Source organism: Penicillium digitatum, chromosome 4 (assembly GCF_016767815.1).
Source record: "Penicillium digitatum chromosome 4, complete sequence".
Lineage (NCBI taxonomy): Eukaryota > Fungi > Ascomycota > Eurotiomycetes > Eurotiales > Aspergillaceae > Penicillium > Penicillium digitatum.
This window is the reverse complement of record NC_089387.1, coordinates 2,808,925-2,831,896: the sequence shown is the minus strand read 5'-3', so window position 1 is coordinate 2,831,896 and position 22,972 is coordinate 2,808,925. Positions and strand designations below refer to the sequence as shown.

General features: G+C 51.3%; 7 protein-coding genes across 7 annotated transcripts; 4 read left to right on the top strand and 3 right to left on the bottom strand.

Moving 5' to 3' along the window:
• Positions 1-27: 27 nt before the first annotated feature.
• Positions 28-996, top strand: Pdw03_0950 (Ovarian tumor, otubain; the record flags this gene model as incomplete). The annotated part of the gene is made up of 1 exon (XM_014679192.1): positions 28-996. One exon carries the CDS (start codon positions 28-30, stop codon positions 994-996), a length of 969 nt encoding a protein of 322 aa, XP_014534678.1.
• Positions 997-1,118: 122 nt separating this feature from the next.
• Positions 1,119-2,141, bottom strand: Pdw03_0949 (Thiol methyltransferase, putative; the record flags this gene model as incomplete). Its single annotated transcript, XM_014679191.1, has 2 exons — positions 1,119-1,478; positions 1,656-2,141. The coding sequence occupies 2 exons, from the start codon at positions 2,139-2,141 to the stop codon at positions 1,119-1,121; spliced, it is 846 nt and encodes a 281-aa protein (XP_014534677.1).
• A 1,193-nt stretch (positions 2,142-3,334) lies between these two features.
• On the top strand, positions 3,335-5,132 carry Pdw03_0948 (MFS multidrug resistance transporter, putative; the record flags this gene model as incomplete). The annotated part of the gene is made up of 3 exons (XM_014679190.1): positions 3,335-3,704; positions 3,766-4,772; positions 4,833-5,132. The coding sequence occupies 3 exons, from the start codon at positions 3,335-3,337 to the stop codon at positions 5,130-5,132; spliced, it is 1,677 nt and encodes a 558-aa protein (XP_014534676.1).
• Positions 5,133-8,600: 3,468 nt separating this feature from the next.
• On the top strand, positions 8,601-13,442 carry Pdw03_0947 (uncharacterized protein; the record flags this gene model as incomplete). Its single annotated transcript, XM_066099764.1, has 4 exons — positions 8,601-8,753; positions 8,887-8,989; positions 9,079-9,372; positions 9,421-13,442. The coding sequence occupies 4 exons, from the start codon at positions 8,601-8,603 to the stop codon at positions 13,440-13,442; spliced, it is 4,572 nt and encodes a 1,523-aa protein (XP_065957491.1).
• A 443-nt stretch (positions 13,443-13,885) lies between these two features.
• On the bottom strand, positions 13,886-15,255 carry Pdw03_0946 (Zn(II)2Cys6 transcription factor; the record flags this gene model as incomplete). Its single annotated transcript, XM_014679189.1, has 3 exons — positions 13,886-14,611; positions 14,679-14,997; positions 15,062-15,255. The coding sequence occupies 3 exons, from the start codon at positions 15,253-15,255 to the stop codon at positions 13,886-13,888; spliced, it is 1,239 nt and encodes a 412-aa protein (XP_014534675.1).
• Positions 15,256-16,051: 796 nt separating this feature from the next.
• Positions 16,052-18,059, top strand: Pdw03_0945 (Gamma-glutamyltranspeptidase; the record flags this gene model as incomplete). Its single annotated transcript, XM_014679188.1, has 4 exons — positions 16,052-16,216; positions 16,288-16,306; positions 16,372-16,721; positions 16,782-18,059. The coding sequence occupies 4 exons, from the start codon at positions 16,052-16,054 to the stop codon at positions 18,057-18,059; spliced, it is 1,812 nt and encodes a 603-aa protein (XP_014534674.1).
• A 1,848-nt stretch (positions 18,060-19,907) lies between these two features.
• On the bottom strand, positions 19,908-21,084 carry Pdw03_0944 (Zinc finger, C2H2; the record flags this gene model as incomplete). The annotated part of the gene is made up of 4 exons (XM_066099763.1): positions 19,908-20,006; positions 20,069-20,603; positions 20,659-20,792; positions 20,842-21,084. 4 exons carry the CDS (start codon positions 21,082-21,084, stop codon positions 19,908-19,910), a joined length of 1,011 nt encoding a protein of 336 aa, XP_065957490.1.
• Between the last annotated feature and the right edge of the window lie 1,888 nt (positions 21,085-22,972).

Below are 22,972 nucleotides of genomic sequence, written 5' to 3'. Positions count from 1 at the left end.
GATTTTCTGTCCTTTCGCTATCCGACAATGGAAGAACTTCTATCAAAACACCGCAAAGAGCAAAAAGATCTTCAAGGGCGGATCACGCAAAAGAAAAAGTCCGCCACCAAGAAAACTCGCAAAGGAGTCAACGATGAATGCGAGCAAATGCAGCGCGATCTGTCAGAGAAACAGCAGGCCGAGATTGCACATTTAAATGGAGATCCGACTGAAGAGCTCGAGGATCTCAGTCTAGAAGATGATGAACCGGCAGATGACGAAGACTCGAAACACGACAAACCCGCCGATGAGTCACAAAAAGCAGAACCAACGGCCGAGCCCACCCCAGAGCCTTCCTCTGCAACAAATCCAAGAAAGCCCAATCGCCAAAAAGCCCGTCTCGCACGGCGTGCAGCTGAGCAAGCCGCCCAGTCAGCTGCCGCAGCAGAAGAAGCCGCAACGCAAATAAACTACAGAGGCAATGAACAGGAGGTCATGGACGCTGTATTCAAGAAGCTGGGGCTGAAGGAAATCGAAGTGACTCCGGATGGACACTGCCTCTACTCAGCAGTCGCCAAACAACTCGACGAGTCCGGGCTCGGCTTGCGGCCGGACCCAGGCCGAATGGTCCTCCAGCCCGCGACACAATCACGCATCGACACAGTCGCCTCCCCACAACACGATGGCTACAGAGCTGTCCGAGCTGTCACGGCGGACTTCATCATGGAACATAAAGAGGACTTCGAGGCGTTCATGGAAGAGCCCCTCGAGTCATACACTCGGAAGATCAAATTGACTGCCGAGTGGGGAGGGCAGTTGGAGCTTCAGGCGATTGCCCGAGCATACGGTGTGGAAATCAACGTTGTACAGAAAGATGGGCGAATGGAGAAGATCGAGTCCGGTGACAGCGACAGCTTCGATGAGGAAGAGAAGCGCAAACGCGTTATCTGGCTTGCGTACTACCGCCACACCTACGGACTCGGCGAACACTACAATGCCCTTGTGAAGAAGTCCTAAGCTACTCAGTTCACGTGATCCCATTTTGCCTTGGCTTTTCCAGTAGAGGCCTGACTGTGCAATTGAAGACCTGTTTTTGTCTTGGTGATTTTTACGAAGTGCTTTTAAGCTTTTCGGCGGCTTTAGTCACGATGACGCCAGATCGAGACTCGGTCGTGGATCACCCCGTTCTCGCCCTGGCCTACCTCGTGTGTGCGCTCGGGCTTCCAATACGCCACTCTTTCCAGGCCGTCGTTGCTCGGTGCCCGTAGAGGTTCGTGCTTGACGACGCCTTTGGCGTCGTAGGGAATCTCTTCGCCGGGGTGGCTCAGGTGTGCCACGTACGCTTCCGATGGAGAGGCATATGGAGGGCCTGGGGCTTGGGGATCCTTGTGACGAGGGAACTCGAGGCAGATCAAGTTGCCCGTCGGCGAAGGGGCCAGAAGCTGGGTCTGTCGGCGCGCCCATTTGGGTCGCATCGATGGCTCCAAAGCACAGAAGAACTGCATGATATTTAGCGTGAGCATAGTGAACATAGCAACATGAGATACAGAAAAAGAAGATACATGAGTCTTGTTATTAGTCAACAAATCCTGTGGCTGTATGCCCGCATTGCGATGAACATCACAACATAGACAAACAGCCAAGCAGCAACACTAGGAACAAAAAGGGATCCATACCGTATAATCATAAATTAGATCAAATCCATTCAACGGCACATCAATCTCCTTCAACCAAGCATCATCGAAAAAGTCACCCTGGATCCAAGTGACCTTCCCGGTGCCGACAGTCTGATCGCGGACACGATACCAACTGGTATTATCGGTCTCCTCTTTCTTGCATGCGTTAACCGCAGCCGCGCTATACTCGAGGCCGTAAGCATCGTAGCCAAAGCTTGCCAACAAGAGGACATCCACACCTCTCCCGCATCCAGGAACGAGAGCCTTCCGCCTGTAAGACTGGCCCTGTGCATCGGTGACGACAGGTGCGCCAATTGTCGGGCGCTGTTTAACGAGCGTATCTTCCAGGGCGGGATTGGGGAATCCCCGGTCCCAGGGCAGATTATCGCCCTTGTCCCAGAGGGAAGCCCAGCCCTCGACGTATTTGTCGCCCGCGTATTGGGAGAGGTGGGCCTGCACCTCCTTTGGGTTGATGTTGGTTTGCATTGGGACGGTTTTTTTGGTCTTGGTCTATGATGCGATCTCACGGGGTGATGTTCTACTGCGTGGTAAGAAGGATGCGGTAGTGTTCACCGTCTTTATGCCATGTTGACCTCCGGGGTCCATTGCCTAGTCTTCTAGGCTTATTAATCACCCCCTTGCAGCCTTGGAGCCCTGAGGTCCACCTGTATTGAAGGTACTGATTAATGATCCGCTACTCTGTGCACAAAATGTTTCGGGATTATTCAAGTTCCACTCCCTGTTCTCCGGATTGAATCTGTGATTTAATCATAGCAAGTATACCTCCACCTACCACCTACATCTGTGCTATAGGAATAGAATGGGTAGACCTACGAACTCCCTATTATAAGCGTATGTGGCATGTACCTATATTGTAGGTGAGTCAACAACTCCAAGCTGGTAGAAGGGCCCGGTAGTTAGCTTGTGATGATGATACTCGGAATTTTATTGAGACAGCTAAAACAACGTCCGGGGAAGCAGGGGTAATTAAGCGATAACCAACACGAGTCTATTTCAACTGTAAAAGATGTGCTTTCTGATTTCATCAGGGCACTTCAAATTCGGTTCCATCATACAACATACGGAGTAGATTTCGTGCTATCATTGAACATCTAGGCCACTGCAAATCTCTACACTCCCTCGGGATAGTCGCCTTCAGTATTTGCCGACGGAAGACCGGCACACTCGCGCTCAACGATGACTGGCTCTATAGGCCGGCTTATATCGTTATACGATAGAACATGTACTAGCGTTGGTATTTTGAAACCCCATTTAGCACTAGTCCCTTGGAGGGCAACAGATGTATCACTCATGGCACTCGGTCGCTGTCGGTGACTGTCGGTGATCGGCCAGACAGTCTCCATATGTGTTCTGATTTTTTCTCTTACATCCCCCCCCCCCCCCCCCCCCCCAAGACGATATCTAACTGCATTCACTGTTGTAAAATAGACCTGCTGATCTTCGAGGCACATTAAGGTAGGGGATCGACGTTCTCAACGGAGGGTGCCCAACTGGTTCTCTTCAGGGCTCCCACAGGGCTATTTAGAGTTGAACTTAACTTGATTTCATTCTTGTAAAGCTCTACGTGCCTTTTATTTTTTTTTGGAATTCGGAATTGTTCTATGTGTAGTTGGAGAAAGTTGGCTTTTCCAGGCTCTCACATACAATATACCTCTAATATGCACGGGCAACCTGAGACGGACAGCATCGTCGCATCCTCGAATAGCGGAGAAGATCCGACGAATTGTTGTATAGCCGAAACAAAGTTGAAAGTTGATAATGACATCCACTCCCTATCGGTTGCCTCCAGCAATACTGCCGATGATGAACATGACCTAGAGAATCCTCCACGTCTAGAACGTCAAATGACGGAGCTTGGTCCTCCCATCAAGGTCGCCCGGCTCAAGCGTAGAGGCTTGTTCGGGCAATTAGCATTGGTGGCAGAGGTTGAAAACCCAAGAACATATCCTCGCAGGATGAAATGGTTCATCACATTTGTTGTCGCTCTTGCCGGAGCTACAGCACCAATGGGCAGCGCGATCTTTCTCCGTGAGTCTCCCAGCACAAATTGGGGTATTCGGAAGGTCATCTCTAATCGATCTTCTACCAGCTTCACTATCACAAGTGACAAAGGAGTTGAAGACAACAACTACCATCACTAATCTATCGATCGCGCTATACATGCTGGCCATGTCGATATTCCCATTGTGGTGGTCATCATTCAGCGAGCGATTTGGGCGACGGACCATCTACCTAGCTTCTTTTACTCTCTTTGTGGTCTTCAACTGCCTTTGTGCCAAATCAGATTCTATTTCAATGCTGATTGTAATGCGAATGCTGAGTGGTGGCGCTTCGGCTTCTGTTCAGGCCGTTGGAGCTGGCACCATCGCCGATCTCTGGGAATCCAGAGAGCGAGGACGAGCAATGGGTATCTTCTATCTAGGTCCGTTGTGTGGACCTTTGTTTGCACCCATAATCGGTGGCGTCCTAGCCCAGCGCTGGGGATGGCGGAGCACCATGTGGTTCCTCTCAGCATTTGGTGCTCTCACTCTTATCTTTATCGTGTTCGCCCTTCCCGAGACATTGACCGCACAAAAGTCTGGGATGGCTGAACTTGACGACGACGATCCAGCTATCAGCCGCTCTTTGAGTCGAGTCGAGTCGCAGCAGGTAGTTCGGTCCACCGCGAAGTGGCTCAAGACCCTGAGGATGATTCTCATTGATCCACTTAAAATCATTCTCTACCTCCGTTTTCTTCCGGTTCTTCTCAGTGTGTACTATGCCAGTATCGCTTTTGGTTCCCTCTATGTACTCAATATCAGTGTTGAGAACACGTTTGGAAAGGCGCCATACAACTTCTCCACCACCATCGTTGGTTTGCTGTACATTCCAAATTCGCTGGGCTACATTGTGAGCAGTATCTTAGGAGGCAAATGGATGGATAGTATCATGCAACGGGAGGCGAAGAAGGCAAATCGATACGACGAGAAAGGCAGACTGATACTACGACCGGAAGACCGAATGCGTGAGAATGCATGGCTGGGTGCCTTCATGTACCCGGCCGGCTTGATTTGGTATGGCTGGGCGGCAGAGAGGGGAGTCTTTTGGCTTGTCCCAGTATGTCAACTCTCAATATGGGTCCCCGGACACATCAGTAGCACTCGCTAACTCCAGCAGATGATTGCCAACTTCTTCTTTGGCATGGGCTCCATGCTCATTTTCAGCATGGTAACCACTATGCTCACGGAATTCATGCCGAAAAAGTCCTCGGAGGGTGTAGCTCTCAACAACTTCATGCGAAACATCTTCTCCTGTGTGGGTACCGTCGTCACTGCCCCGATCATCGATGGTATCGGCAATGGGTGGCTTTTCACTATTCTCGGCCTGCTCGGTTTCGCAAGCAGCTCCGTCATCTTCTTGATGAGAGTCAATGGCCCTAAATGGAGAAAAATTTTGGACGCGCACTTGCAGGCATAAGTTGTGTTTGCTCTACCTTACGCATTGCTAGGTTGTTTTTTTACCTCTGGTGCTTGAGCACATATGTTTAGTATTAACTCTTAGGTGACAAGGGCCTGGCATTCACACCATGCACAACTGGCATCAGCTGTTTTGTACACACTTCTCACCAAAACAAAATCTCTACACCTTACTCTGTCTCTTCATTCAAGGTGAGCCGCTCGCCGCTCTCCAGTCTTTTTTTTTATCTATCTATGTACTCTCAACAAGAGTATTCGACTGCCCATGCAGCTTCTGTTCATGACGATTGAAGACTTACATAATCTGATCTATTTGGCAAGCTTGTAATGAGGACATCCTATGTGAGAACACTCCGATGTTCTTTTTAGATTATTTTCGTTGTCTTTGCTTTTCGGTCGAATGATCTTATGAAGGGACAATGAAAAACATCACGAGGTAGACAGCTAGTAATTTTGCGATAATACAAGGCATTGAAAACCATGAACTGTACAAAGGGCTTTTTTGGATAATCAGGATTCCTACTGTTTCCTTCGGGATTCAGATCGATTTATCACCAAGAAACGATACCCATTGTCAACCTATGCGACTTCCACTAACATGGGTACAATCATTACCCACCTTCTATCCCATGGGACCCCTAACCTCATATTGAGAACTACACTTCTTTAGAAGCATTCAACCCGTGTTCCTTCAATTTTAAATGCCAAGCTTATGCGTATCAGGTTTTACAAATTTAATATATCGTGCGTACTCTCTTGGCCTAGCTACATTCATGTGCACTATACCAAGAACTAGTCGGTCGACGACAACATGCACTTGTTGAGAAAGCAGACCTTTCATTCATCAGGGGAAATCGATTGCGTATGATGAGGTTAGCTATGTTTTTTTTCCCTCTCCATGTGCATCTCAATCTCTACTCAGTGTGGGGTGCTCCGCGTCGAAAGAAAGAGATAGATTTGAGTGAGACTGCACGTGTTAATTCACCGGCGTGAAAAACAGTGAGGCAGCCAATCAGAGCTTCATCAGGCCATGTTCTTGACTAGCCAGCACTTCTGGCGAACAATCGATGCATCGGTCATGAGGGGAAGGGGAAATCGCCGACGGGATCACAGAGTAGAGGGTTTTATGTGCTGTAGTTACAAGGGTCTACGACGTTTACACTTTTTAAGCGATGTTTATGAATACTTTTCGAACCCTGATCAAACAAGCGCTTTACTGGCAGGATTTTTTAAATCTCACCTTGATCACTCTCTAGTAGATCTGATGCCGGCAACATCCCTACCAATTTAACTGCCACTCGATATTGTATGCTCCAAACTACCTATCCATTCACTGGTTCAAATCTCAAACTTAAGACACCGAATGAAAGTTTATTAACCTTGAGACCTCTCCTCTCCGATCGGCATGTCCCTTTCAAGTGCATAGGTAATACGAGAACTGCCTGGCGAAAATGGACTGGTGATGTTGATGCCCATCTATTTCTTGCAGAGTCCAAGAGTTCAACGTATTCGAGAAAAGATACATAGGACCCAAGAGTCTTGGCCCAATTCTGAGAATAGAAGCAAAGCCACTGATAGTGGTTACAAATGCGATGGGTTTCACCTCGAGGACCGCCATTTGCTAACCACACGCAACACGGCATGGATGCTCGGCCCGCTACATGGAGTTGGGCACATACTTTGTCGATGACCCTATCTGGTGATTTGAATGAGAGCTTGTATCGGGAAGTACAACATATCGGGAAACAACACGAAAAGTCAGCACCGAGATGATCCACTAGAAAAGCGAAAAGTGGCCTAGACACGCATGCAGCTCTTTTGAGACCCGAGCGTTGGCTTTGTTGTACCTATCTATACCCTGAGGTACATAAGGTCGAAGTGAACACATAAACTATTTCCGAAGGCGAAGATCCCAGTGACGAAGCCATTCTAAAGCGACGACAGATCGATCAGATGGCCGTGGGGCACTTCGTAGGTGGACTAAGCTGGATGCAAGAATTCGCAGGCAAATTGTGTTGGTTTAGGAGTGGCTGGTATTGAAGCGTAGACCACAAACTCCATACTGATCGGCTGTACGGAGTACTCCGTAGTTTGTAGCCATAGATAGAATGGAAATCTGAAAATCTCGAACAAAGCAGAAACGAGGGAGAATTTGATGTCCAAGTCCAATGCGCATTATCACCTGACCACAAGAAACTCCGGGTTTCGCCATTTCCCCTCTCTTTTTGCTTCGTACAGACCACTTGGATGCAGTCTACGATGTCGAACTGCATATTACATCACCATTTCAACTGCGGGCTCCCTTACAGTTGAGTATCACAGAATTATTGTTCCCGGGCGAAACTTCGAAGTGTCGGTGTCGAAAGTGGAGAGAGATTCAAGTATCCACAACTCCATCGGCTCCATCGGCTCCATACAACTCCATTCCCAACCACCCCGTTTTCCAGTTTGATTCTAAGAATATGCAAAAAATTGCTCGAAGTTTCAAGATTTGCCCCCCCCCCCCCCCCCCCAATACCAGATCCCGTCCGAGGTTATTTGTTCTGGTCTCCTCACTCACGGTGTACTTCGTACGCCTAGATCCTGTTTGCCGCCGCTACCGATGCACGTTGGGCAGAGATGGATCTGCATCGCCTCTGCATCGCCTATTGATCTCCCTACTGAAACATTGCCTTCGTGGCTTTGTGTACTGTACACTTGCGAAGTTCCCTCGGCCCAATTCATTTGATCATCATCTTGGCATGTGTCTGTGTGTAGTATCCAGGCCCAAAAACAACACCAGAACCAAAAGATGACATGTCAAATTCAGTTATAATTCAATTCAATTCATTCGATGGCATTCGCCCCACTTCAAAGGACCCAGTTTCTCCATACCCCGGCACTGCCTTTCCCCTCTTGACCGATTTGCCCCGGTCCCCAATCCTATCTCGCCATTTGCTGCTTGATGCTGCAGCTATTCCTGCGGGTAGGGATCACGCTGCTCTCACCCGGCCCTAACCAAGCACTGGACCTCACTGAACCACCATATCGGTCCTGGAGATGGAGACCCGATGACCAACGTGGCCCAATGACGATTGACTTTATCGGGCAGTTCAGTGGTGACGTTCAGGGGGCAGGACCGTAATGCACTTTGTTGTTGTCCCATCCGACTGCATAGAAGACGAAGTATTATACGTCGCCTCACCATGATTGTCCAATGCGACCTCTGTGTCACCGGAGAAACAAGCATATCCTTCCTTTCTCTATTAGTACTCTAATACATGAAGTACCCTACCCAGTTTCACACTCCTCAATTGTCCACATTTTGTATCTTTTTGTTCCTCAATTTCCCTGGCCGCCCCATTCTTTACCGTGCATCGAGCCCGACAAGGCGGCTTGTCAACTTCCCATTGTCCCGGTTCGTCGCATCATATCACGAGCCAGTCAGCCTCGCCCTGGCCTATATATGATACGTCATTGACCGGGGATTATGTCCGGTAAGGGTAAGAAAAAGTCCAAGAACAATAAAAGCAACAACAACCGCCCTCCCGTCGGCTCTGCACCACCCCCTGAACTCGAGAACAAAGACCTCGTCGATCCTGCCCCGGACTCGGCGGCAGCCGCTGTTGAGAATGACTTACAAGTATGCCGAATTCCCTCAGTACTCATATGCATCGGTCCAACGTCAATATTCGGCCTTTGATTATGAGACTAATTCTTTCCATTTCTACCCTGTCACCTATTCAACGACCGATCTGACCGAGGGCCAAAACCAGGACAACAAGGAGCCCACCACCGAACCGGAGAAGGACCCTGCCTCTGAAGATCCCCCTACCGCTGAGCCAAGTGGCGATGACAGTCCGGCCGCTGAGCCTACAGGTTAGTACTCGTTTCTGCAGATGATAGATTCTATCGTTGAGGAAACTCTGGTCTAGACTTGGTACTTGGCAATAACATACATTGTGCAGATCACGCGGAGGCTGCACCAACAGCCGAGGCTCAACCAGGCGAGGCTGCTCCAGAAGCTAAAGAAGATGGCAAGGATGAGCCAGTGCCAGATGCAGAGAACCCTGAGGCTTCCAAGGAGAGTACCATACAAGATGCAAAGCTTGACGGTGATGCAGCGCCCGAAGGCGACGCAAAGCCTGAAGAGGAATCAAAGCCTGAAGAGGAATCAAAGCCTGAAGGAAATACAAAGCCCGAAGGTGAAGAAGATGCTCCAGCAGGCGAAGACCCGAAAAAAGAAGGCGAGGGTAACAATGGTCAGTATCCAAACTTACGTTATGCCTTACAAAGCTGACAGTATGTAGATGAAGGTTTCCCAGATCTTGATCTAGATGTAGATCCCGCGGCACTAGCGGCCGAGAAAGAGGCTGTTGCTAAAGCGGCCGCGGAAGACGCCCTAGAGAATGCGGAAGATTCACCAAAGGCCGATGCAACCCCTGCTCCAGAGGAACCCGCAACCCCCGAGCCAGTCCTGGAGGTGCCAAAGACGGAGGAAGAGCAAATGAACTTGGGCAAGAAGAAGAAGGGCAAGAAGGGCAAGAAGGCAGCTGAGCCAGAACCAACGTCAGAACCAGAACCAGCCGCCAAACCAGAGCCAGAGTCAGTAGCCGAAGTAGCACCTGGGCCTGAAGCTGAGCCTGAAAAGCCCGCAGATAATCCTTCTGATCCCCCAGCCCCAGAAGAACTAATAGCACCTGAGCCACCTACGGAAGAAAAGCCAGCAGGCAAGGGTAAGAAAAAGAAGGGCAAGAAGGGCAAGAAGGCAGATGAGCCGGAACCAACACCTGAACCAACACCTGAACCAGAACAAGCCGCCGAGCCAGCAGCCGAAGTAGCACCTGGGCCTGAAGCTGAGCCTGAAAAGCCCGCAGATAATCCTTCTGATCCCCCAGCCCCAGAAGAACTAATAGCACCTGAGCCACCTACGGAAGAAAAGCCAGCATGCAAGGGTAAGAAAAAGAAGGGCAAGAAGGGCAAGAAGGGCAATAAGGCAGATGAGCCGGAACCAACACCTAAACCAGACCCAGCCGTAGAACCAGAGCTAGCGCCGGAGTCAATGGCAGAACCTACAGCTGAAGCAGCACCGGGGCCTGGAGCTGAGCCTGAAAAGCCCGCAGATAATCCTTCTGATACCTCGGCCCTAGAAGAGCCAATAGCACCCGAGGCACCTGCGGAAGAAAAGCCAGCAGGCAAGGATAAGAAAAAGAAGGGCAAGAAGGCAGATGAGCCGGAACCAACACCTGAACCAGACCCAGCCGCAGACCCAGCCGCAGACCCAGCGCCAGAGCCAGCGCCAGAGCCAGAGCTAGCGCCAGAACCAGAGCCAGCGCCAGAACCAGAGCTAGCGCCAGAACCAGAGCTAGCACCGGAGTCAATGGCAGAACATACAGCTGAAGCAGCACCGGGGCCAGGAGCTGAGCCTGAAAAGCCCGCAGATAATCCTTCTGATACCTCGGCCCTAGAAGAGCCAATAGCACCCGAGGCACCTGCGGAAGAAAAGCCAGCAGGCAAGGATAAGAAAAAGAAGGGCAAGAAAGGCAAGAAGGCAGCTGAGCCAGAGCCTAAGCCCGAACCGGAACAACCAAGATCAGCCGCAGAAGCAGCGCCGGAGCCTGAAGCATCACCTGAATTAAGCGAACAACCAGCGGAAACAGAGGCGGAAACAAATCCGGAGGTCGCACCCAAACCAGCAGAGGCACCAGTAGCAGAACCTGAACCTGCTCCGCCTTCAACAGAAGAAGAAAAAGCTCCCGAAGAACCTGTCAAGGAACCAGAGCCGGAAGCTGCGCTAGTTCAGGAAACACTTGCTGTCGAACCGGAAGCTGCTGCGGAGGAGAAGGTGGAGGCTATAGAGCCTGAACCATTCGAGGAGCCTCCTAAAGAGGCACCCGTTGAGATAAGCACTCCAGCCGAGCCTGCCCCTGAACATGCTGCTGAGCCTGAGCCAGAAACCGCTGCCGAGCCTGTCACTGAAGCTCTTGCTGAGCCTGTGGTCGAAGCTCCTGCTGAGCCTGTGGTCGAAGATCCTGCTGAGCCTGTGGTCGAAGATCCTGCTGAGCCTGTTGTCGAAGCTCCTGCTGAGCCTGAGCCAGAAACCGCTGCCGAGCCTGTCACTGAAGCTCTTGCTGAGCCTGTGGTCGAAGCTCCTGCTGAGCCTGTGGTCGAAGCTCCTGCTGAGCCTGTGGTCGAAGATCCTGCTGAGCCTGTGGTCGAAGCTCCTGCTGAGCCTGAGCCAGAAACCGCTGCCGAGCCTGTCACTGAAGCTCTTGCTGAGCCTGTGGTCGAAGCTCCTGCCGAGCCTGTCACTGAAGCTCTTGCTGAGCCTGTGGTCGAAGATCCTGCTGAGCCTGTGGTCGAAGCTCCTGCTGAGCCTGTGGTCGAAGCTCCTGCTGAGCCTGAGCCAGAAACCGCTGCCGAGCCTGTCACTGAAGCTCTTGCTGAGCCTGTGGTCGAAGCTCCTGCTGAGCCTGTGGTCGAAGCTCCTGCTGAGCCTGAGCCAGAAACCGCTGCCGAGCCTGTCACTGAAGCTCTTGCTGAGCCTGTGGTTGAAGCTCCTGCCGAGCCAGAACCCGCTGCTGAGTCAGCTGCCGAGCCTGTGGTTGAAGCCCCTGCTGAGCCTACTCCCGAACCCGCTGCTGAGGCTGTTGTCGAGCCTGAACGTGCTACTACTGAGGAGCCTGCACCTTCCGCACCGGAAACAGTTGAGCAGATTTCTCAAGCTGCTGGGGCACCTGCCGCTGAAGAGAAGGAAGTGGGTGAAGAAATCACCGCTGCTGCAAATACTATAGAGGAGACTCCCGCCCAAGAACCAGCGGTTGAGGAGGCACCTACTCTTGCCGCAGTGGAAGAAGCGCCCGTAACTGAGACACCCGCAGAAGTTCTAGCAGAACCGGAAATCGTACCCGAGGAGGCGCCAAAAGAATTTCCAGTGGGAACACCCGCTGACGATCCAACGCGCAAAGAGCCAGCTCCTGCCGAAGCTACCCGAGCTGAGATCCCGGCACCTGATGAATCCCCGGCTGTGTCAATAGTTCCGGACGAGGCCCCAGCTGAGACACCAGAGGCCGATGCAGCTACAGTCCCATTCGAGACTTCAGCGCCGGAAGGGGCATTACCTGAGACATTACCAGAAGAGCCTACCCCTGAGCAAGAGGGTGCCAAACACCTCCCCACAGAAGATCCACCAGCAGAACCAGACGCTGACCCCGAGCCAGTCGCTATTACCGCTAGCGACGAAGTGGCGCCCAACGAGCTCGTACCACCCCCAGCAGACGCCCATCTCGAGGTGGAGATGGTCGACGCCGAGCCTCTCGGCGAAAGCGTAGAAGCCACAGATGCCCGTCACTCTAGACGTCGCAGAAAGCGTACCTCACCAATCGATGGAGAGCGTCGGCAGTCCAAGCCTTCGTCCGAAGGCCGTCGGGATCAACTCCAGCGCGAGAAGAGCGAGCGAAACATCTTCACCAATCGCTGGGCCAGGGCACTGGAAGAAGCGCGACGCCAACACGACGAGAAATCCCAGCTGCAACGAAAGCAGCGCGCTCTCACCGAGGAGAGAGCGCGCAGTGGTATCCATGCCTCTGAGAAATTGAAGCGCACAAAGAGCTCGTCCAAGGAGAAAACGAGGGAGAAGGAGAGGGCAATGGAACCAGAAACGGAGGCTGAAGTCATCGAATCCAGATCCAGACGTCACACCTCCGACACTCCTTCAAGTCAAACTCCCGAACGAGCCCGCTCAACTAGGAACTCTTCATCGAAGCCGGTATCAACATCGGTACCCACGCCCAAGCCCCGCGCCTTCCTGCGATATATGACCGAAGGCAAATCCGATACCAATGGGCCTTTGCTTCGTTTAAATGCCACCAAGGCTGCACCACCCGTTGAAAGGCCGCGCCAGTCATCCACAAGTCATAGTAGTGGCAGTCGTCACGATCGGACGGAGCATGAAGAGCGACAGTCCAATAGTCGATCTAGTGGATCACGGTCACGACGCGAAGAGGAGGTCCCTCGCGGTGAGCGTGCTGATCGTACTGAGAGTAGAAGATTGCGACGCTCGTCGACGGCTGAGCATGGCCGATCCAGGGAGGAGAGGAAGGAGAGAGAGAGGGGTAAGGAGCGTGAGCGTGAGCGTGGCCTCGAGCACGCACGCGAACGGGAAATAGAGAAAGATAAAGGCAGGGAGAGGGAGAAGAAGCCTGAGGGCTCCTCCCGCCGTTCCAGAGAACCAAGAGAGGTTCACTCTCATCGTCGCCACAGGCGCGAGGAATCGCCTCCCCGAGAGGAGTCTAAGCTGAAGGGTTTCTTGAGAGCGATTGCTGCCCATTGAGACCAGAGAGATTGTTGATTTGCTTTCACTTTCAACCTTGTCTTTTACGTTACCCGGGGTGATTTTTTGGTTTGACAGAATGATCTATATGTGACCATGTGTATGCTTGATGAATTTGCGCTTGCATTGGGGAGCGAATCATTGCAGGAGTATTTGACTTATTTCATTAGCCAGATTTTGATTCAATTGCATCAACCAACCTAACAAGGATTTTGATTGAGGTTATCTGGAGTGTCAGTTCCCCGGGTGCATGGTCTCTTGCCACTGTAGGATCTCTGTCCAAGTTGACAATCATGGATGTCTCGTTTCCGTTGTCATTTTGCAAAACTGGTATCTTCCCCGTGGCATCAGTCGTGAACAGTAGAAAAATCGCCCGGGCAGCAAATGCCGCATACAATATGCAAAGTCGTAAACCAGACAGTCCGAATAAGCAGAAAAATAAATCAAGTCTGCTCGCTTTTCGCCGGAATCACTCTAGAACACCACCCACACCAAGCACGATGCAAGCCCTTTTCCTCCCTCTCAAGATAGTTCCCCGTTTCCCTCTCATCCTCATACTCAACAACACAAGCACCAACATTGACCCTCTTCTTAGACTTTTGCTTAACAACGCCACCCAGCCCAATAACCTCCTGCCTGAAATACCCAGGCTCCTCATCATCATCATAGCTATCCACCGAGATACCAATACCCTCATAGCCAAACAACGGAGGAGCTGCAGGACTCTGTACTGTGCTGGTGTCACCCCCAGATCCGGATCCCTCATCCGCCTCACAGTCAACCTCAAGCTCAATCTCCTGCGCAGCAAGACAGTTCTCACCACGCCCGCACTTAACGCCCTGACAGCTCTCTCCAATGCCAGTGCCCAGCCCGCCACCGAGGTACGTGCTATAGCGCGTGCGCCATGTCCAAACCCGACGATATGTCGTATCATTACTGCGCAGCGTCATTCCACAATGCGTACACAGCCAGACGGCTTCCTCGCAGTTGCAGGGGTTGCGGGCGAATGCAATTGCCGCGACGCTGTTCTCATCCCAGGAGTCGGGATTGTGCGGATCTGAGGTTATGTAAGTGAGGTGGGAGGAGAGTGGCGCTGTTCTACATGGTCGGCAGAGACGGCGAATACGGTTTTTCAGAGCTGGTTGGGAAGGAGGTTTAATGGTACAGTTCTGTAAAGTTAGATTTAGCAACTTGATGGTCTTTGGTTGTGGGGGAGGGGGAGCGGAATTGACTCACTCTGCATACAACCTTGGCGCAGCGTCGACATTCACCCACCATATCGCGTGCGCACTTGCCCACCTTCCCGCGAGTCATCCGACCGTGCTCGCCACTGGAGCGGCTAAGTAGTCGTATGACTGATTTGATACTGTCTGGGAGGACAGAGCCGCTGTGCAGCATCTCTGCAAGAGTTTCGATGTATTCATTCTCGCAGCGGAGAGTCTCTCTCGCTAGTTGGTGGCGGAAGGGCGCCAAGTTGGCGTGGAATTGGCGACATGAATTTGATAAGGCGTAGAGGGTATTCAAATCGATGGCACGAGCGATTTCTTTGACGATGCTATGGCATGACTGTTAGCTGGATCTGAAGATCATTTTCCGACTGTAGACAAACTAGCACATACGGATAACAGCTCAAAGCTGCGGAGAATCCATTCCGATTAGGATTTTGGATCTCCTCGGTCGTTTCATTCGGCGAAATAGGCGATGTGGGTAGTTCGGCCGGCTCCGACGCGATGGGGTCAACCACAGGGAACGGCTTCTCCAAGAATGCCGATCCATCGGAGAATGAATCGTCAAGGTCGACAAATACCACCATACTGCTCCATCAGAGGCCTTTGATCAAGATCAGTTTCATCAGATAAGATTAGGGGTCTTGTTCATTGCCCCGCTAAGCCTATGGAACCAAATGGTGGGATGATGGAATGAGGGGATTGAGGGGATTGAGGGGGATGAACTGCCGCTCCGAAGACCGGGGGCGGTGAGTTTCTTAGTAATCTTGAACTTGTCTTTTAGAAGTGAGATCTGATGCGATGTACTTCATATTCCTTACGGATAGAACAATCTTAAACTAATTTATGTCAAACTACGGAGTACCTCAAGCTAACCTCGGCCAAACTGCCGAGGTCATCCGCGACTCCGATATGAAGTATGCAAAGCTCATAAGCTAAGCCCTTTGGTCTCTACTTGGACAAGAGACGCCCGCACATAAATGTCTACACGGCGTCTTCTTAACGGCCTTTCAATTTCTTACGTACACTCAACCCAGGCCCTCTTAAAGGGCTCAAAGAGTTTAGAGAATCAATTTTCACGCATGTACGAAGTAGTAGTCGACCCAGGTGCCCATGGGGACTGGATAATATTTTTTTTATTTGGTAATTATGAAGTCCCCAGGGTTGGAGGCATGTATTAAACGTACTCCAACTTATCAGACATGCTCCTTTACTTTCATCTGTGACGGGGAGACCTACATGAATTAGTGGGGGTTGATAAGCATTGGATATCCCCATGTTGCCCCATCTTCCCCCATACTCCTCCAAATTCCCCCATATTTTCCCCGCTCTCCCACTCTCCCACTCTCCCACTTCTCCAGCATCCTTTCCAGCATCCGAATCATGCCGCTCAACGCCAAAGCCGTATATTCCCGCGAGAAGGCGGACTATGTCGCGTTTGCCAGCAGACGGAGTACTGTCCACAGCACAAAAGGCATCGTATCATGCACTCAACCACTAGCCGCTGCTGCGGGTCATAAAATCCTGAGCCAGGGTGGAAATGCGGCGGTATGGCCTTTGTTCGATTTTTTTTGGTCGCATCTAACCTGAACAATGCTGACGTTGAAATTCGTGTCTAGGATGCCGCTGTTGCCGTGGGTAAGCCTCGCCTCGAATTGCATTATCGCAGCAGGAAACAATGAACTCATCTCATGCTTCTACAGCCGCCGGACTCAACATGACTGAGCCTGGCTCTACGGGCATCGGAGGGGACATGTTCTGTCTCTTCTACAATGCCAAGACGAAGAAGGTACATGCGCTCAATGGCTCTGGACGGTATCCTGGTAATGCCAGCTTAGAGAAAATCCGCAAGGATCTCGGTCTGGCCCCTGGTGAGCCGGGCAACATTCCCATGTTGAATGCTCTAGCTACGACTACGCCTGGAGCGGCTGCAGGATGGGTTGATACAGTGGAGAAGTTTGGTAGCGGTAAGTTATCGCTCGAGCAGATTCTACAACCGGCTATTCAGCTGGGAGAGGAGGGATTTCCTGTGTCGGAGCTTTCGTCCCATGGTGTAAGTATTCAGTTCCCCATCGCAACCGTATAATGACACCATGAACCAACTCGCGTGCAGTGGAATGAGTCCGAGAAAATCATCCGCAATGCATCTCCTAATTTCCGTGAGATGTTGAAAGTCGACCCTTCAGCCAAAGATGGCGTGCGAGCCCCACGTTCAGGCGAGATCATGAAGAATCCCACTCTAGCCAAGACCTTTCGCGCGCTCGCTGCCGACGGCAAGAAAGGATTCTACCAGGGCCGGATCGCAGAATCCATCGTCAAGGTAGTGCAAGACCTAGGAGGATACATGTCACTCGAGGATCTAGCCTATCACGCCGAAGTCGGAACACAGGAAGTCGACGCAATCTCGCTCAAGTTCACCGGCCAGGACATCGTCTCCAAAGCAACACGCGGCACACATGACGAAGCCAACCAGGGCGTTGAGATCTGGGAGCACCCACCAAATGGCCAAGGCATCGTCGCACTAATGGCACTCGGTATCATGGAGGAACTTGAGAAAGCAGGCAAGATCCCCAAATTCACCGAGGCTCAGCATAACTCAGCCGAGTACCTACATGCCGTGATTGAGAGTCTGCGCATCGCATTTGCCGACGCAGCCTGGTGGGTCACAGACCCAGACGTGGAGAATGTGCCGTCGCAAGGCCTACTCGACCGCGCATACCTCGCAGAGCGGGCAAAGCTGTTCACACCCGATCGCGCTGCGGATATCATGGACCACGGCAGTCCGGCACACAATCACTGCGACACGGTGTATTTCGCCGTGACGGACAGCGAGGGTAACGGCATCTCTTTCATCAACAGTAACTACGCTGGGTTTGGAACGGCCATCATTCCTGCTGGCTGTGGCTTCACGCTGCAGAACCGTGGTGCCAATTTCTCGCTGCAGGAAGGCCACCCTAATGTCCTGGCTCCGCTCAAGCGGCCATACCACACTATCATCCCTGCCCTTGTCACTAATACCTCCGATGGCTCCTTGCACTCCGTTTACGGAGTCATGGGTGGCTTTATGCAGCCGCAGGGCCATGTGCAGGTTATGCTCAACATGCTTGCCTTTGGGTACCATCCCCAGGCAGCGCTCGATTCACCGCGCTTCTGTCTTGCTGCACCGAATGAGGAGAGTACTGATCGCACAGTATGGGTTGAGGAGGGGATCAGTGATGCCGCTGTTGAGGGACTGCGTCGTCTTGGTCACAAGATTGAGGTACTGAGTGGGTGGAAGCGGGCTAAGTTTGGTCGCGGCCAGATCATTCGTTCGTACTACGATGGTGGGAAGCTGGTTTATGCTGCGGGCAGCGATCTTCGAGGCGATGGTATGGCGTTCCCTTTACTCTAGAGATATCCTTGAGAATGGAAGATCAACACTCAATTGTAGACAATGTATACAGTCACAAGTGATTCGCTATCCTAAATTTCGAGGTTTTGATGCCGGTTTCTGTTTCTTTTTGATTTTTCAACGAACCCATAGCCCTTTCATCCTATCTCTCTGCCGAAGTAGAATCGATTACTCTAATGATTAGGCGGCCTTTTGCCCAATTTAAATCTGGGTCAGATAAGAACGACTCTATTCTAGTATAAGCAGACCATTCGAAGTTGTTTTCTATCACCTACACAACTACAGCATACAATATCCATCACACCAATGCTCGTATTACATGCTAAAAACGGCATACACCATATCCAGAACCCAATCAAAGCTCACCCCTGATCGACACGCCAGACCAACCGTGCCCTATAGCTGAGCTTCGCATTAGAGAGCACTCGGGAGATGGGATAAACAAAGCAAGAATATTTCAATTCCAACCAATAAAAAGGACATTGCCAGCATACTTAAGAATCCTACAGCAATTGAATATCCGCCGTCAAACGCTCCATCTCGAATCAATCCATCTTCATAGGCACCAAAATAGTTCCAAGACACTTCCAGATCGAAGCCCAAAAGCTTATCAATTCTCCACACACGGTGAAAATTGACCAAATAGCCGAACCGCGAAGAGTCCAGATCCCGACAGGAACGCCAGATTCAAATTTACTCCCCGGAGGCCCGGGATCAATTTGGCGAATCGAACTGTGGATAGAACAGGGAGGAGAAGGGCAGGGCTGTTTACCACATTGAGAATAGCCTGGGTACCGCTTGGTCCGGTCCCTATTCAGCGTTGGTTACCAAGTAAGTTTCCGGGGGCGTCCGGGAACATCAAGTGGAGTTGGTCGAGTCTTTCGGCATAGGTGTGAGAGTCTAGGATCTCGGGTACCCGGCCGAGAAAGGTTGATTCTTTGAAGTGGCGGGTTTACAAATTGAGTTGGTGTGGATATTCTCCTGGTATTGCATGATGTTCGTGGGACATCGTAATCTTCAAATCGGGATTCGATCTCCAGCCCTGGCGCACAATGTCTTCCGGAGGGGTTCGGTTACAGCATGACACACAGAAAGGGCCAACCGTGGGAAGTGGAAGTCGGCTTTGTTCCGCTTTCCATACGCCGAAGTTGATTTCGGAGCCCATTTCCGTTGGATCAGAGATCGGGTTCACGGATGGTTGAATTGAGTGGAACTTTATGGAGAGGATTTGTGTCATTCCATCGGAGTTGGAGCTATACGTTAAGCCGGGGGGGGGGGGGGGGGAGGTGAGACGATCCCAAAAATGAACTGTACTTTTCAATGACCTGCAGGGGTATAAATGGTATAGTAGACATGAATAGCAAATGGAACAATCGTAATCGTGTCGCCGGAAATCACGCATAAAGAAACAAGTCAAAGACAACAAAAATCTAGCACCCCGTCCGTATCTGGGATGTAAGACCAACGAATCGACTAACCGACTGCAAATCGGTTATCGTTGGTCTTTCTATTTGGAAGAATTGTGCATGGGCGCGGAACCGACCGCGACTGGACCCGGAGTCCAGAGGGTCACACTCCGGGCAATAATGGAGACAGATGGAGAGCCCTAGTAAATGACTATTGAACCATTCCTCAGGAGTCGAGACCGTCTCAGGCCAGTGGCCCTCGGGAGTCCCGTCCCTTGGACCCACCGCTGGTGTCGTTTTCATGGAGTCCAAGGTTTTCTACGGCTGTTGGATCATCCGCGCTAGTTTCAGATGAAGATTAATGCCCGGGTTGTCGTGTAGTCATCACATTCGGCTGTCAAGGATCAATTTGGTTTTGATCGACTGGCTTGGGGGAATCTTTTCACATCCAGCTCCGAGGCTGGAACTGGTGCAGAGAGTGGACTTGGTCCTCGTAGGGAAGGCAGTCTGCGCTGGACCACGCAGGAGAATGGTTGTGGCACTGAACGGACTCAAAAACGGATTCGTCAATGGTCATCCTGAATAACCGCAAAGGCAACTCACTGGCTGGATCATATTCTCCTCCATTGGTATGGCAACTAGATGCGACTGCGGCATGCCAGCATCAATCTCCCAGCGGGGGGAATTGTGCATCTGAAGCGGGGACGAATTGACGTCGCCCTTGAGGATATTCTTCGGGTACTGGTCGATCACGGACACATACGCAGAAGAGATGGAGGAGCTAGAATGGGGAGGAAGAGAGAACGTCGCATCCGACAGAGGTGAGGGACATGTCTCTGCGGGGGAAGAGTAAAATGGGCTGTCGTCAACGGAGTCGGGGAGCTGGCTATGGAAGACTGGGCGGGGCTGTAAGGGCAAGTCAACCCCGCTCCACATCAATGAGCAGTCAGTGTTGGCCAGATCCGGGTGAATCCCAGGAGCTACGAGGGAGCCGATGGACATGGAGTGTGAATGAGAGGCGGTGGCCAATGTCATTCCGTGATCCATGGACAGACAGCGCGGGACAGCGGACTCGGGCACGATGAGCTCTGGGGGGTTGGATTCCCACGAGGACTGCTCTGATTGCGATTCGAGTTCGCTGTCATTCTTGTGAGTATGCGCCATCTCGCCCAAAGCTTCTTGAAAGTACTTACTGTCTCTCTATGTGACGTGCAAGTAGATCAGCACGGTGGAATGCCTTCTTACATCCTTGCGTTGGGCAGCGGTAGGATGCCTCGGGGTTATGATTCAGCTCATGGCGTCTTCGGTGCTCCGCCCTGGTGAAAACCTGCAAGACAGTTAGTTTGGTTGATCCGACGGGTGTATATGGTTGCGACCTTTCCACATGCTGGGTATTGACAGGCATGTACGCGCTTTCCCTTCTTAGCCTTGCTGATGCGATGAGTGGTTGGTGTATAGGTGATGGTATCCGGAGCGTTTTTACGCGAGTTGTTCTTCCGGCCCGTCATGTTGGATTTCAGGGCCCCTTCTTGCGGCTCTGGTGACGACGAGATGGACGGTGGGTTCAAGACAGACACGATGTGGCTTGGACTGGTACGCTTTGTGGATCCCCGGGTCATGATGGGTAAAGAGAATGGACGAGAAAGGGACCAGGAGGACTAGAAATGATCTCTAGATCGGAGGCTTTGAAGTATGAAGATGTCAGCTGCAGAGAATCTAGAAAGAAGAGATGAAGAAGAGGAGAGGATGGACTGATATAGAGGGAACGATATGCTAGACGGGCTATTCAGATCTACAAGGATTAATAGACTTTGGGTAAATTGGAGGAAATTAATCTGTTTTATAAAAATAAAATATAAAAAAAAACTAAAAAAAGGAAATTCATGAATTTAATCCAAAACATTCAGGCTCATAAAATCAAAAATAAATCCAACCTAAGGCCAATTTAGGCTAACTGAGATTAGATCTAGGGGGACACCCCACCATGGGCGTGGAGGCAATGATCGCTCTGCGGGATGATCAGAGCATAAGCTGTGCTAAATTTACTCCGGACACGACAGGGGGATTGCATTAGAGCCACCAGGAGTGCGGCTGAGGCGTACTTTCCAGTCGGTCTTTCCCTGGTTTATAATAAGAAACTGAACGAAATCGCCCGTGGACTTGGGAGATCGCGTTCGCTACCAGTTGTGGGCGATTAGACGGGGGGGGGTGGGGGGTTATTTCCCTTCTGGAAGTACCTCGATCGTTTCAGAGAACAAAATCATGAAAAGAAAGGGGAATTCCCCATTGGACCAGCCTTGTGAGAAATTCAATCCAACAGAAATCCCTGGGAAACGGTCAACGAGGCGACGGTGACTCTGATATTCCAAATCCCGCGTGGACGTGGAGCTTTCACATCGGGTCCAAGCTCCCACGGAACGGGTTTGCCCCAAAGCCAAGAGAAATACCAGGCCCTACGCTGATTTAGGCAACTCGCAGAGGAGGCACTATTCCCAATGTGGAATGTAAGGCTACTACCAGCAGATGTTACGGAATTGGGAAGTCCCCCCTCTCCCCATAGATGTACATCACTGATCACTGTCCGGAGTGGGAAAAGATCCCCTAAAAGATAGGACCGTGGGTGGAATCTTATTAAACGGGAGGTCCCATGGATCCGACCAAAGAAACTTCACGTCGATACCGAACTCCGAGCTCACGAATCCACACAAGAGAACCCCAAAAAAATCAATAAAAATAAAATAAAAGAAATTCAATAAATCAATAAATCAATAAATAAGCCTGGCCCGGAGGCCTTGGCTTATCGGTTTTTTTACACTTTCAGTGGATCCTGAACTCCTACAACATACGCCCCAAACTCAACCCGTCTCAGTTGGATCTTCTTGGGTTCCAACAACGTATATCCATCCTATCTCGGACTATGTGCAGAGCATTCATTTACAGTGTAAGAGGTCAATCACTCTCCCCACATCGGGTACATTGGACTCAGTTACCCTGTCCTCCGTACCCCGCCCCCATGCTTGCATAAGCCGGAGAATAGCTCCCCTGTCACCCTCGTGGCAGAGCAAGCATCAAAAGTCGAATCCCAGACCCGTGGCAGACATCTTGCATCACGACATCGAGAGCTAGATTGAGACCCTGAATCTTGGTTGTAGTACTGCATCCCTAAAACACGCTATATGCACCATCCCGGATGCCCCTACATTTCTAGAAGCCCCAATCATTCCTTCTGCAAAGCGTATCCCGGAAAGGAAGGAGGCCCAGTAGACAAAAATAACAGGAGTGCACATTACTGGGTCAGTCCCGATGTTAGGTACGTCCCGTGCTGAGACCCATCACGACCACGAGTGCTGAGCACAGTCCAGACAAATCACGGGCACGAGGTAGATGGCTGGGGGGGGGGGGGGGGGGGGGGGGGGGGGGGGGGGGCGGAAGAGAAGGGGGGAATCGGGTTCATGCACGATCCACTCTATCTACAGTGTTGTTGCAAAGGATGAGGGTCCGCGATGA